A 16,138-nucleotide genomic window follows, 5' to 3' on the forward strand; every position below is an offset into this window, starting at 1 on the left:
ATTGCAAAACCATTTATGTCTTTATGCTTTTTGCAACAGATTTATAAATGTAGCCAGGCTAGCACATAGAGCATACGTTAGCTACGTGTAGCTTATTTCAATATGGATTTTTTCCCATCAACAAGCAATTTTTTCAGTACCCGATTAATAAATAAAATATTCTTTAAAGACTAACCACGGTCAACTTAAAAAAAATCTCAGTAATATTTTATTAATACAAATAAAACATTTTTTTTTTTATTTAGTGCTGAATTTTGGGTTATTAATTAAAAAAATCATGAACATATTATTATTGTAACAAGACAACTAGTAAATACTGTCATTTTTACTTACTCCAGATTCATCTGTATATTAATATAGTTATTACGATTAATATGTAATACCGATTAACTATTTTAAATAGAAAGTTATCATTCTTAAAAAGTTATATAAAGCACTGATGCAGACTAAGAAATTTTATTTTATTAAAAAAAATCTATATGTTTATGATAAATATATTTTTAATGGTATTAAGTATGAAGTGTAATGAATAGCCCGTTAAACCGTATTATTATTTTTTAATAATTATAAAACAGAAGTCACAATGTCTTATAAACTAAACTAATAAAAACAAAATAATAAATAAATATTTTCAAACAAAACAAAACTAATAATTTTAATCATTACATACTTAAAATATGTTCATGTCAAAGAAATTTTAAGAAACCCATTCAGTTATCCTTGTAGTCAATATTCAGTCTACACATTTGAATTTGGATATTAGTAAAAATGTAATTTTCACTATTGTTCAATTTAGTATGAATTACACACAAGTTGTATAATGATGGATTTTGTAATAATTATATAATATACGATGTATATATATTAAAATGTGAAAATGCTTTTACAATTTCTAGTTGAAAAACAAAATTGTGATTTTAATACTTGCATCTACTAATTTCTTTAAAAAATGTATTTTGTTGATGGATTTTTAAACTACCTACTTTATCTAAAAAGTAATACAAAATTAACTGTTCAGTTATAATAGCAAACATAAAATATATTTCTTCTGTATATGTTTAATGTATGATACAAAATAAAATATTAAAGAAATTAAACTTCATTACAAAAAAAAAAAAAAAAAAACAATTATGTCAAGATTAAAAAAAAAACATTTTCTTCCCACTTGAATATTAAATAAATAATAATTAATAATGTAACTTGTTACGATTTTATTATGATATAAGCATAGCTTAATATAACAGTGACCAATTTGACGTTCAACAAAATGCGAACATATTATTTTTTAGATGACTGGTGTTTAGTGAAACATATTGATGTTAATGAATAGGAACTACAAGATAAGAAAAGTGGGCTTTTTTAATATATATATTCTTTTGAATCTAAATATGGTTCCAAAAATGTATATAAAAAAATTCAATAAATTAATTAAAATTATAAAATACTATACAAATGTATATTTTATTACATAAAATATAATAACTAAGGAAATCTATTAATTTTGCTAAGGATTATTATAAATTCTTTTTATTTACATTGTTAAAATTTAATTGGTATGGATGTGTCGTTAATGATTTCCCACTTTTAGATTTAGCAATCTAGCTTCCTATTTTCTTGTAAAAAAAATCTGAATGTTTTTTTCAAATAAACATGTTCCATAATATTTGTTTTTATTCATCGTGGGCTTTGTTGATAATAATCGCATCTTGACGATCTTCTTGCGGTAGTTCCTTATCGTCCCAACCCCAAATACCATTATGAGTTCCATCACCGGTCCGATCCACTCGCTTGCGTACCATGTCCATAGAAACTGTTTTCATATCATACGCCCAACCAAATTTGGAAAAGAAGTCAATAAATCCAGTTGTTAAATTTGCACGGTAGTTGCCCAATTCAGCTGCTTTGTAGTCCCAGGGGAATACATGATGGTAATTGTGCCAACCTTCTCCCAGAGCGCCCAAAGCAACACCAATATTTTCAGATGGGTTGATAAATCTAAACAACAAACAAACCATTAGTACCTCTTGCTTTAAAACATAAATTTATAATAACTTTGGTCTATTCTTACAATGAAAAATAATTTATTTTGTATTGATATATGGTTATTTAGTTTAAATTTAAATGATCCTAACATCAGCCAGAATAATAGACAATGAATAATTAAAAACAAAATATTTAATACAAATAACTTAATAATAAACTGAAAAATTATTCAATTTTTAGATATTTTTTATTTATCACTTCATCTAGATAAAATAAATAATAATTGAACAAACAATACCAAACTCTACCGACAGTATGGAAATATTACGACTATCCAGATTATATTGGAATAATGCAAGATATTTTATTTTACAAGTAAATCTGCTTTATTGAAAATAATAATTAATATATTGAAGGAGAACTACCTTTTTGTTTGCTTTATGCAACTCGAGTTATTATTAAATGAAGCTTGTTAAAATGTTAAATGAATAAAAAATAAATAAAAACAACAAACATGTAACTGTATTAATGCCTTGGTCTAGATCCAAAAGAAATTATAAACCCGTAAACTTTAAATAAAACCTCATTTTTAAGATAAGTCTAGAAACTGTAACTTGTTATACTAGATTAAGTTAACTATTGTCAATATTTTAGTCACTGTTAACAACCAACCGCCAATGACTCCGAAACCACAGCATATTTTAATTAAAAAAATTAATAAATCTATAAATTAATTAATATATTCTCATTAATTTGAATAAAAGCTAAAAGAGTGTCGAAATGAAAGCATTATTAAAGTAAAATAAAGCATTTTTAGGACAACTTCGGTTGGAAATAACCTAGTTGTTTATTTTTTTTTTTAAATAACCAAACCCGTCAAATTTTTTTAGGTGTACATAAATCCTACATTTCTTTTTATTTGGGTAAACACTAAAAAGTTTGCAAAGTATAAAAATAATACGTATCAGTTCTTTTTTGGCCAACTTTGATTTTAATCTTATTGGTGAACAAATTAAAATAAAATTTTAACTTACTTATCGTAAGGTCGGTCACCCCACATATGAGCAGCACTATTTACAAGCCATGTCATATTTAATGTGAATGTATACCGGAACATGGTAGCAACAAACCACGCGTTGCCCCAAGTTTCACCCCAACAATATACAGGTACACTTGTCGGTATTACAAAACATAAGAATGGCATCAGATAAAGGTAATATCTGAAAAAAAATTTAAGCAATTACTTATAATGGACTATTCATTTTAAAGCTCATTAAAAAAACACACATATACATATATATATATATAATAAATATTTACTTCATTTGAAAATTAACAACAGGATCACGATCTAAATCACTCATATCAATACCGCGTCCCTTTTCTTTAATCTCCGGATGCTTGCGACATAATAACCAACCGACGTGAGAAAAGAAGAAACCACGCTTGGCGTTATGTGGATCAGCATCGGTTTCACTGTATTTGTGGTGCATACGATGATCACGTGACCATTCGTATATGTGATTCTAAAATAATACAATTTATCGTTGGTAAAATAAAAATATACTACAACAAATCAAAATTAAACATTTAAATGTAGAATACCTCAAAAGCAATAGTGTTGAAAACCATAAGAATAATACGTAGCGGAAGTTTTGCTTTGTACGATCGATGAGCCCATAATCTATGTGCTCCGGCAGTTATTCCCAATCCAGACATCTGATATAATAATATTGCTGTGAACAAAAAGTAAATATTATAAGTTATAGGCAAATTATGCAATTTTAATTGACACTAGAAGGACTATGGAAGTATACACAAAAGATTTAAAATTAAAAATTTGTATTTTATTGAGTATAAATTTAGTTCAAGATCCAAAATTAATAATAAATAATTGTCAAGTAAAAATTATTTATTACTAGTATTTTAGAATTTAGTGTTTTGAACAGTGTCTTATTTTAAATTATTTGGACAACAACTTATTGAATATAATTATAAAAGAAAATAAATGGTTGATTACTAGTTTTGAATGGCTTTTAGTGCTACCTTCATTTATAAGAGTAGGTGGAGGTTATCTGTAAATAAAGTATTGCAATGTTTTTTCAAATCATGCCTCTGCTTTGGCCTTAAATTTTATAGTTTTCAATTGTCAAAATGTAATAAACAAACTATTCTTATCTAATTATTGACTTTTCATGATCTCAGTAATTTTTGTTTATACAACCAAATGAAACATTTAACTTTTAAATGTTTATGAGATCGATATTTATTTTTATCCGATTTCTTTCACCATTTTTGGTTATAGGATTTTTACAGATATTTTGAAATTATAGTAATATCATGTTCTATTCAATTTTAATTAGCATTATTCACGAAAATGGTTAATATTATTTTAACACATTAGATTGCTGGAAATAAAATAAAAAAATTGTAGGTATAAAACTTTTTTCAAAAAAAAAAATCTGTAATGCTCCTAATTATCTAGAGTAAGAACATATTATTTTCTAGAAACTCATTAAAGACCTTAAAAAAGAAAATGGAGGCAAAAAATTAACTTACCCCAAATAGATGTTGGTATTTTTGCAGAGGCAAACATGAGATAAGCTCCATAGAGTGCAGCTATATGAAGGTAGGCAAATAAAGCGACATTTCGCCATACAATTTTACGCTGGTATCTAATTGGTTTGTATTTATCGTTCTCAACAGTTTCGCCCTCTGCAATCTGATTTCCATCGCCTACTACATTAGGTTCTGTTTGTTCTTCATTGAATAGAACACCAGGCGCGCCGACTGGCCGCTTGGTCATGTTAGGAGCCATTTTACTGTATTATTGCTGACCAACTGAAAACAAAAAATCGAAAATAGCGATTATTTACTTGTGATTTTTATTAATAATAATATTTTAATTAACAATCATATTAACACAAATAGCTGTAATTTATGTTATTTTACATAGACACGCGTAAATAAAGTCATAACTATTACGAATCACATTGAAAATTACATTTTTTTAAATTAAAATTACCGAAGAGAAACACGAAAAATACAATAGTACTAACTAAAATATACAGTATGTAAACGAGTGAATATTAATTACCAAGCGACCGATTAGATTTTTTTATTTAAATAATTATCGAACAGGCGTTATTAAAAAAAACTGTAAAAACATCGATACAAATTATATAATATTTCTCCCGCGACGACTGGCGAATTTTAAATTTTATGACTAATCCAATTATTACCTTATCATCAAGTACTTAAGAATAATAACTAATAAGAACTATATAAGAGTTCGACGAAATAGATTTGAGTTTAAACTTGAAAATGTCACCAATTCGGTGGCTTATCGGCGTTTGCTAAGCAGTTGAATTGCGAATACATACATCGTTGAACAGGGTGAACGAGCCCTAAGAGTTTAATAATAAGAAAAAAAACCCAATGTTAATCACGTTCTCTCTACTTTACTTTATCGATCATTTATAATAATAATTATAATAGTTATAATAATAATATAGTTCACCAACATTGTTTAATAATAACAATAATATTATAAGTAATCTATACCGTACGCCGTTGTGTTGTTGTGCGCACACTTCATTGCTAATCGCGCGTTAGTGGAGAGAAAAACAACACACTATTGATTCTATAGATCAAATTACTTAATTGCACAACCACACAACGACGTTTAACAATCATCAACAACGAAAAAAACAATAAGTACTAAACGGTTATAATATAATAACTGTCGACGCAAAAAATGAAAAAAAAAAAACCAAATAATAAATAACGCCTAATTAGGTGTACCGGACAGAAGTTTTTTTGACGATATTTGTTTCCAAGCTGCCTTAACACACACACTTTGCGCAGCCAGAATTCGTACTGTCATTAATAATTACGCATACACACACACGAACATGAATACGAATGTCTGTCATTTATTTACTCCGTTTGCATTATGAACAGTACCGTTGTTGTCAAGGTCATGAGGTACAAGGGTTTTCGACAAGTTTTTAATATGCAAAATCAAACGTAACGCGCGATACGATATTCGGAAGCACGCGTCCAGCCTATTTACCGCTGTCGTTCGTGTCACATACATACATATTAAACAACTACAACAACAAGTGCAGTTCCTGTGGTACCGCATACAATTTTAATAATTAATATTATTTCCAACGCCGAACCACAACTATGCCCCCTCCCCCTCAAGACCAGCGCGTTTGTTGATTATTTTTTAATTAAAACAATAATTGCATTAATTATTTTTTATTACCTATCGGGAATCGCGCTTAATTTCTACTTAGGTTCTTATCTTGCAACACGAGACTCGCCGTCGCTGTATTAAGAAAATATATGTTGTAATAGCTTAGGTTCTACGGATCGTCCCAATGGTACAAATAAAAAGGTGGGAATACATTATTGGTTAAGGAAGGTAATTTTTATGTTTTCATTACAAAGAGCTATCGAGTCAAAGATTAAATGTGACATTATTGGCAGGATTTATAGAAGTAGCAGCATATATTAACAATTAATAGATGATCTATTAATACTTAATAGGTAAAACAATGCCGATTTCAAAATTATCGATTTCATGCATAATATACAATAACAACTAAAGTCCACCTACACTGCATATTTGTTTCCCGGTTGATTATTAAGTTTAAATACGGCGATAACATAAAGCAAATACTAGAAAAAACGTGATTTGTTATCGAAAAGCTAAATTGATGAAAAGAAACATGCAGACCAGACACGTTTTATACACGTGAAAAATCCGACATTTCCTTTAACTCCGTTTAAATTAATGTACAATGTATGTAACAACATGATGTATGTAACGGTGTAAGAACGGCTCATAACGGTGTTATATGTATATATATATATATATATTTTTTTTTTAACAACTCGGTGATAATACGTTCTAATAAATATCTATTATAACTAATATTATTAAATGTCTAATTATGATATACCTCTATTACAGTTCACAAAGTTACACATTCCAAAAGTACAGAGTTAAGGCGCATTTCGTGCACATTGCTCGTTTGACTTATGGAGTATTTATTTTGAAACTATTTTGATCACAACGGAAATCTGACTAATGCTTCAGTAAACATTATTTTCTACCTTCTGCGATACTTCAGATCGTACTTATTTATTTTTACAAATTAAAAAATATCACAACGTCACGTTGCTGCGTACACTGTCATTATTCTAAGGCCAAACAAAATATCAAGTTTTACAGTGCCATCAAGTAGGCACTTTTTAGTTCGTCATTAGTCAAATAAATTGCCAATATTTTCTTTAGCGGAAACGAATGATCGCCGGGCATGCATCAATGATTCAAAACGTAAAACCGGCTGTACTCAAAATAGGAAAACACCGACAGTACACAATATTAATTTATCATCCGACGATAAAATGAATGGGTTTAATCCGCAACGTATAAATATTAAATTAAATAAGTACTAAAATATTAATCGTGGCTACTTTAAGTACCGACTACACACGTGACTGGTAGGCCAAGCGTCTAGGTGCTTATTGTTTTGCGACGACGTTCGTACAACAAAACATTATTATACAATCATACGTAATATATACTCGTATTGATGATAAACAGTTATAGATGTGTTGAGGCTATATTTTTTAACGGACAAGTTATAATCCAGGACCGGATTTCCGACAAGGCCATCAAGGTGGCTATATAACTAAAGGGCACCAAGCCTCGTTGGTTTGAAACAATTTCATAATTTTTAAAAATTGTATGACCCCCTATTGTAGAAAACACATGTTTTTTGTATGCCTAGGAGGTCGGGAGTCCAACAGATAAATTCACAATTCACCATTTGCTGAAAGGAAAACTAAGGAACATTGAAATACACTAAGTGCTAAATTACTAAAACAAGTCATCCATATATCAAAATAAAGTCCATTATAACACGGCGACAAAGTAATATATTTATAAAAATAAACAATGTTTTCATGGCTATAAGCTCTCCTCGCTCAGTTTGATTTTAACTAGCACAAAATCGAAAAAAAATAACCAACAAAATTCAGCAACTCGTTTACACGCACTTTACTCGCTTATACCGAATTTTAATTAAACAAAAAGGGCACTTCCCTAATTACTCTCAAATAAACCGTTATTTTTTTCGATTGAAAAATAGATAAACGCTACTCTACCTAAAAAAAGGCAATTGAAAATAATGTTCTATGTACAGAAAACGCGTATCTATTTAAACATCCTTCTGTTTGGTAATTAATCATTTCGATACATCCAAACATGTTACACATACAATGCAATAATTTTCTCTTTTGTGCATAATTTATAATCAATCATATCATCACATTCAAATAATATTAATAGCAATAACACAAACACAACAACAATAATGATAGTTCAATTGACAATCTATCCCCTACGCGAATAATACTATTACACACCGTTACGATTAAGGTCGTAGAGGTCAAATATATATACGTAAACTTATGCCTCTGCCAGTTTATGAGGACACGACGAAATTCGACTGTAATTGACAATTTATTAAGCAATAATAATACTAATATTACAGTCGCACTCTGGGGTGTCTAAATTACAAAATGGTATCGTAAACCCGTTTGGCTCTCTCGAAAAAGTAATAATAATCTTCTATAATATATTCCCGAATTTAGCACTTTGCAGTCAGCTACTATCACACACATACTGTTTAGCACTTAAAACAAAATAAACCGTAATCTATGACTACGAGGACACGAAAAAAAAAATACCGCTTAACGGTGAAAGCCGCGCGCAGTATTTATCCACAAGATAATTTAAATAATATGTAATTTACCGTCGATATGTTTACACCCAAGTCGAATTTGTTACAGAAGCGGCCAGCGGGTTATGCAACAAGAATATTCAGGAAGACGAGATGGAGAAATGTAAGGAAAAAAGTCGACTACTAGAAGTACGAGTTTTGGTCTCCGTCAAATGTTTTGACAGTGTTGAGATACAGGAAACCGAGATCAGGTCGTCGACCACTTTCACCTTTTAATGTTATCAAGAGCCCATAAAATAGCATGTGTGTCATGAGTGTGACACGGATAACGACGACGCTGAATATCGAACTAGTCCGGAATCGATTGAGCCAGAAGCTATAAATAAAATCCGTCATTAATAATAACGTACTTAGGTAAACCACCCCCCCCCCCCCAAAAAAAAAAACCAGACGTGTAGTGCCGAGGATATAAGACTTTTAGAGAAAGCCAGTCGATCACAATTAATAATTATTTTTACATTATTATTATTATTAATTTCTCAAACGCTAACACGAAATGGTCGACAGGAAGCACAAGCATAATAATATACATATTACAATCGGTTGGTTAAATCGATTATTAACTGTCGATACACAATTTGTAATACACCGTCAATATTTTAATTATAATTACTAGGAAGCAATAAAACTCCGTGGCGCCGGGTGCGCAAATCAAATTAAAATAATTTTACCTAAAAATAATACCTTAATAAGAGTTATATTCGAAAAATCCACAAAATAGCTATTTCAAAACAAAATAGTATTAATCAATTGCTTGTCGAGCAAATAATATTAACATTAATTTAGGTAGTATTTAGAATTTTATAAAAATGCACACTTGATCGTATTTCACTAGGTAATATGCAATCGCCATCATATTACATATCAATAAGCATTATATACATTCCTAAATGTAAATAAATAACGTTATCATTACAAATACCACACAATGGTTTTTTTGTTAGAGGGAAACCGAACAATATATATAGCTTCAAATAACAATACTTATCTAACTCGCAGACACAAAATAATTGTTAAAAAAAAATTATTTCCGTTGATTAATGATATTGATATTACATATTTAAAAAATAATGAGTGGAGTAATTTATTATTACCTTGACATTGTCTACACAAATTTCAATGGCTGGAACTCTAACAATTTGAATTCAAAATTAACAATTTTATATTAAAAACTATTATGTTGAGATGTAGATACAAAATCAGACAAAAATAAATAAATATTGTTATTGGCTAAATTTATATCAATGTAAACGAGTTACTACAAAAAAAATAACCGACAACAGATTTGTAACCAACTATATTAAACAACAATATAAAATTACAGTGTATAACTCGTACTACAACAAAACTTAACCTTGAAACTGTGTATCATAAATCATACGTGTATTAATAAACATATTAGGAAAAAAACAAGATCAAAAGAGTCTTAACACTTTATGAATGAAAGTTGTTTTTCATTAATGAAAATACAACTATAAACAATTATAAAAAAATCCAAGATCTATCCTTTTCTAATTTCTGAAAATCGTTTAAGATTTGAATATTAATACAAAAATCATAATTTGCAAAAAAATTAACAAAACAGTATTGGATTCCTATAAAATATATCCAACATAGACTAATTTGCCAGTGGAAATGGAATCATAATTGATACTTTAAAAGTAAAGGGTTCGACTTTTACACAAGTCGAACTAAGTTTATACACTTTCACCACACACAACTTTTCCTTATTTGACAGGGAAGACTTTAGGAAAAAGGATGTCCATACCATTTTTGGCAGCTCTTTTTGGAACTACTAAGCCAAACATTCCTTGGGTCCATTCGTTTTGGAACTGGTAGCTAAAACGTATAATCTATGTATGTTAAATCAATAAGACGGAATACCTATATAAAAAATAAAAGTGTAATTCATGTCACAGGGGTCTGATAATAATTTTATAGAACTTGTTTTGAGCTAAATAATTAGAGCAATGTCACCTTGTAGAATAAATTATTAATTAAAATCCCGTTAGGTTAGGCTGCTTTTTAAACAGTAATCAAATCATGTAATTGCTCTTACAATATTGTTGTTTTCAGTTATAAATTATGATTACGATATAGATTATAAATGATTGTGTGCTGTAATTATTAAAATTTTAACTACTATATTATATAAATAGATAAAATATTTAAATAAATATTACACTGTAATAATACTATACGTTTTTTAACCTTTGGACTTTGATAAAATAAATGTGAATCACCTCTATTTAATTAACCTTTTATTTCTGAGAGCCTAACACATTTACAAAAACAATGAATAGAAGAAACAAATATGACTACTTTTATATTATTATATACTGATTACAGGTTATTTAAAAAGTATTAACCTCAATAACATTTAATTATATAATATGATTCATTTTTAACCCATAGATTACACATTGATTTAATTGATCATATAAAACAAACTCAAGTTTTATATATAACTTGTTATTATCATGCCCTGGCACACTTATCACTAATTTGTTGCTCATTTTCCACGGCCATAAATCTTACATGTGCAAGCAACAACAAAGTCAGTCAGAATCGTCAATAAAATAGCCTCGATACATACAATAGGGTTTAAAAAAGTTCAAATTTTGATAGTCACTGACAAAATTATTTCTTTTACTTAAGCATTTTCTCACCGGGATCTCCCAATCTAGTCCTGATCTTCAACTTTTGTCTATTTACCGAGTTCTGTTGTGTTACACCAGTCATACTCTTACATGCCTTCTCATTTCCCCTATCTCGTTTACCTTCCAGTTGTATATCTTGGCTACTTTGTGGAGCATGGTTACTTTCTCTTCTATACACATGTCCAACCCATCTTAATCAAGCTTATTTTTTTGTCCTCATCAGTACCACTTTTTAGCTTCCTCTGATATACTTCCTCAATAAAATATAATGTAAATAGATACTACCTACTGTAGTTGTATTACTGAAATCTTAAATGTTTATATTTTTTAATCAACTCAAAAACCTTGCTAAACAAAAAAAAATAATAAGCAAATACTACTATTGATTTATTACGAGTAATACAGTTTTTTCCAAAAGAGTTTTTAAACAACAAAAATTAATAGTTTAAACAGCAAAAAAATATAAGTAAATTACGGATGTATTTTACATACTTAATGATAGAAATTATAGAATGTTTTACAAATTCAAATTTCAAGAGAGAATGAATTGTAAGTAAAAAAGTGTACGAGTCATAGGTACTACTTCCTACCTAATAATGATGAGACATAAAATATGAGTATAGTAATATAACTGTAATTAAATTACAGCTCTTAATAAATTACTACAATAGAAAAGCATACATTTATACTTCATGTTTTAGCCAAAATTTTTTATTAATATGCAATATACTTTATTACTTAAAATAGTTATCACCTTTGCCTCAAAAAAAGTTTTATATAAATTTCGCTTACGCTCTGAAATTAGACATTTTTTACTAAAACTGTAAGATTTAAATTATGTGCAAATTGTTTCTTGGGGTTTTTGACTTTCAACCAAAATGTTAGCAGCCATTATAATATATTATATAATATATGTTATATTGGCTAATACATTTACATAAATGTTAACATTCATGTGAAAGCAGTAAATTGTTACTTATTATTTTATTAAAATTTGCCACAATATACAATTATGTATATTCAATATCCTTCATGTTTACCACAGATTAAATGTACAGTGATACCGGGTATTTCATACTGTTTTAACAATTTTACTTAAGATTTTTAAGAAGACTTATGAACATTAGACAACTAACCATCAATTAATAATAAACTATAGATTGATGTCAACTGCACTTTAATTTGCCATTTCTTTTTCTTAAAAAAAAAGTAAAAACAATAGTTTGAATACATTCCAGTTAAATTTAACATTACATCTGTAATTTAATAATAATATTATTTACTAGTATAATACCTTATTAGAAAATAGTTTAAGTTTTACTCACAAATGTATTTTGTTTAACGGAAAAAAAAAGTTTTGATGTCAAAAAGAATATTATGTTGTATACATGTTAAATAATATTTTAATTTACCTAGTGTAAAGTATAAAATGTAAATGTTTGCTGAAACAAGTTACAGGCATTATTAGAAATGTAAATAATATCTTCATATTATTGGTTATTAATATTAAATAAACTTATTGTTTAACACAATGTAATAAAATGTACTAAGTAACAAATCATATTATCTAATCTATTAAGCCTCGGGTTATACTAATAAGTCAAATAATTGAGTACAAAGATGTTAATACAGGTTTAATCAGTTATAATTTTATTGTTGTTAAAAACCTATGATATTATAACAACTATAATTATTAGTATATAACTTTACACTAGAAATTAATATAATAAATAACACGAGTATATAGTTCCTACTAATTAAAACTACTTTTGTTTTCAACGGAATGTCGATGATTTTTACCTGTTTATAAATGAGACTTCGGTATAATTTTAGCGTAAAGAAAATCGTTGACAGTTGTTTCTTGGCTATTTTTAATGTAGACCGCAAACGAGAATGTAAAGGTCGCGTCGAAACCTACAACACATTATTACCGATATCGCCGGATGCGGAAAATCGTCTGGCACTGCGACTGGGCGGGTACCATGCAAAATTCAAACCGATCGAAACGATAGTTAAAACCAAAACTTCAATAAATACTTCAGAAATAATTTTTAAACTTGTACAATTTCAGCCGCGACGTCCCGCCGCAATGAGGGTTCTACGGTAAATAAAACGAGAGAGTAGTGAGTACTGAGTAGTTATGATTATACCTAGTGCGCTGTGCGAGCGACGACGGGTAGCGAAAAATTAACGGCCGACCCCTTTTGATAAGGCTTGATAAGGCGGCATGATGCAATACCGAACCGTGTCGGGCCGTCCCCACCAAGCGCGCACCGACCTACGACGCGACAAAACCGCACGAAGCGGCCAGGTCATCGTTTTGTGCCACCACCGCGGTTACGTGTCCGGCAACACGTCGTTTCTCGATTAAAGGATAATAAAGTATATTTTTACATGACCGCTAGATTACGATATTTTCCTATTAATGCGCGTTAAGTTATTAGTACACATTCCCTAGCCGCGGAAGATGTACTAATAAAAAATCATAACGATGATACTTATTTCTTCAAGTCTGAGGAACAGCTATCCTATCCTGCCCCAGCGCAATATTATCTAGCGAACATGCCTGACGCCTGCCTAAGTCACCCTTTCATTTAAAAACAAAAAGAGTAAATTAAAATCAATAAGATTTTTTTTTTTTTATTTATTTTTATGAATTTAAAATACTTAAATTCAGGAAAGTACAAATTAGGTTTTTTTATTATCCTATTCAATATAATATATCCATCCTATCCTAATGCATGATCTAACATACTCTTCTAAAACTTATTTTCCATTTCTTGGAAAGTTTAGTTGTCGACTTAAGCCATTGTTCCTCTGCACACCCACGTCTATAAAGACATAGTAACTCAAAATTATTATTTTAGAATGAAAAAAAACAACATTTTGACGTTAACATCATAACACGCCTTGCAATTATTTGTATTTTTTTAATCGATTGTACTTGAATTTAGAATTTTTAACGACTATTTTCACAATTAATGCATATTTGATATTTTATACAGGTGAAATCTCTGTTAACCGTTACAGAGTACAGTACTAGTAAAAACTGTACTCAGTACAGTTTTTAATTCCTCTGATATCCTCTTTGATTTTTCTGTATTACATTCAAATTTATTATTTCCTTGTAAAACAGTAGCGGCTTTGATATCAGTTTTAATTTTTTTTATAAAGTGCATTGATCTCACTTAAGTATAAAAAAATTCACCTAGTTTCAACAAAAATGTCTAAAGCGAAAATCTAAAATAAACTAAATATCAAAAATCAAAACAAGATAATATTGTTGTATTAGTTAATACATTTCATCTTATATATAAGCCACAGAAAGAATCTACATGAAATAGACTAAAGAACAAAAAATAATTTATGTTCTTACAAAGTATAAGAATGTAATACAACTAGAATTTTAAATAAACATAGATGAATTCAAGATTGTAGATGATTAGGTCCAAAAAATTAATTTATTGGACCTTGATGTTTCCCTTATCAGTTGTAGATTGTATTATATTTTAATGAAACTATAGTAAAAACTATAAAACAATGGTAACAGTTGCTGTTCTTCAAAACATGAATTTTAAATACTTTATGTTTTTTTTGTTCTCTTATGTATTATACCGTCAAAAGATTAATTAAAATTTAAATGCAATTAAAAATATAGGAAATCAGTATAGAGTTCATAATAGTCTCTATTATATATGATACACATTAAGTTATTTGTTGTGAATCAACTTGAAAGTTGACAGCAAACAGAATCCAATATACTATTTGAGCCAAATTTAATAATATCTATACTACAATTTTGTGCAAAGTATTTTAATAAATAATGAAGAGAAAGTTAATTAACTATAAAATTACTCTAATCCTTAATTCGACTATATTAGATTCATAACTTTAACATGTATTTTAATTATTCAAGTATCCACCTAATATTTTTTATTTATAACATTTCACTTGTTATTATATAACATTTAAATAATAAAAATACCAGTTTAATAATACTAGACCTACTTAAATTGAATGTATAGACGAGTTATTTTACTGACAATAATATGTATTACAAAACAATTTTTAAACATAATAATAGTAAAATATATACTAATAGGTAATATATCATTATAAACAAGTACCCAGTACCTACTTGTCGGCGAGTAAGCACGAAATAATACACGTTGAATGAAAAAGTTACTCACCTCCCAAACTATGACTCTACACTCCAATGACCTTTAAAACGAAATGTATGTCACCAAATTTTAATCATAAAATAAATTTCACACTTATAAATAATAAAAAGAGCTGAAATATGTATTTTTTTTTAAATTCAAAACAACATTTGATAGAGAAATTTCGGCTCGTCGAAAAGGAAGTTTCTAGAAATTGAGGTTACGTGCGCGGTACATATGTTATAATCATCGATCGTCTTTAAATCTCTTTGGAACGTTTTACAATATTATTCCAAAAATGATAAGCAAAGCAAAAAGCGGCATGTCGCATCTGCATGATATAAGAGATAAGAATACGATATTCCACATAGCATTCTACCGGCCTACGAGAGCTCAATTCAATTTCAATAGTCAATACTTTATACTCGATAAGAAATGGGCCATTACTGCTCACTTGGTTTGTACTTATTATATTAAGTAAAAATACTGTTGTAGTGGTTTATGTTCCCTATTT

General features: G+C 28.6%; 1 protein-coding gene across 2 annotated transcripts; it reads right to left on the reverse strand.

Annotated features, from left to right (window-relative positions):
- Nucleotides 1-537: 537 nt before the first annotated feature.
- LOC126843349 (acyl-CoA Delta-9 desaturase-like) lies at nt 538-15,825 on the reverse strand. 2 transcript variants are annotated; one of them, XM_050580800.1, is made up of 6 exons: nt 15,655-15,825; nt 4,543-4,824; nt 3,589-3,719; nt 3,304-3,509; nt 3,018-3,203; nt 538-1,995 (listed from the first exon to the last, which is right to left on the reverse strand). In XM_050580800.1, the coding sequence occupies exons 2-6, from the start codon at nt 4,799-4,801 to the stop codon at nt 1,671-1,673; spliced, it is 1,107 nt and encodes a 368-aa protein (XP_050436757.1). In that variant the 5' UTR covers nt 4,802-4,824; nt 15,655-15,825; the 3' UTR covers nt 538-1,670. The 2 variants fall into 2 exon arrangements, with proteins under 2 accessions (XP_050436757.1, XP_050436756.1); XM_050580799.1 differs by lacking the exon at nt 15,655-15,825 and adding an exon at nt 13,265-13,609.
- Between the last annotated feature and the right edge of the window lie 313 nt (nt 15,826-16,138).

The sequence above is a fragment of the Adelges cooleyi genome, unplaced genomic scaffold, assembly GCF_023614345.1.
Source record: "Adelges cooleyi isolate 19-005CV unplaced genomic scaffold, UGA_ACOO_1.1 ACOO_flye_CR_arks_rails_tigmint_CR_PRNA_574, whole genome shotgun sequence".
NCBI classification, from domain to species: domain Eukaryota; kingdom Metazoa; phylum Arthropoda; class Insecta; order Hemiptera; family Adelgidae; genus Adelges; species Adelges cooleyi.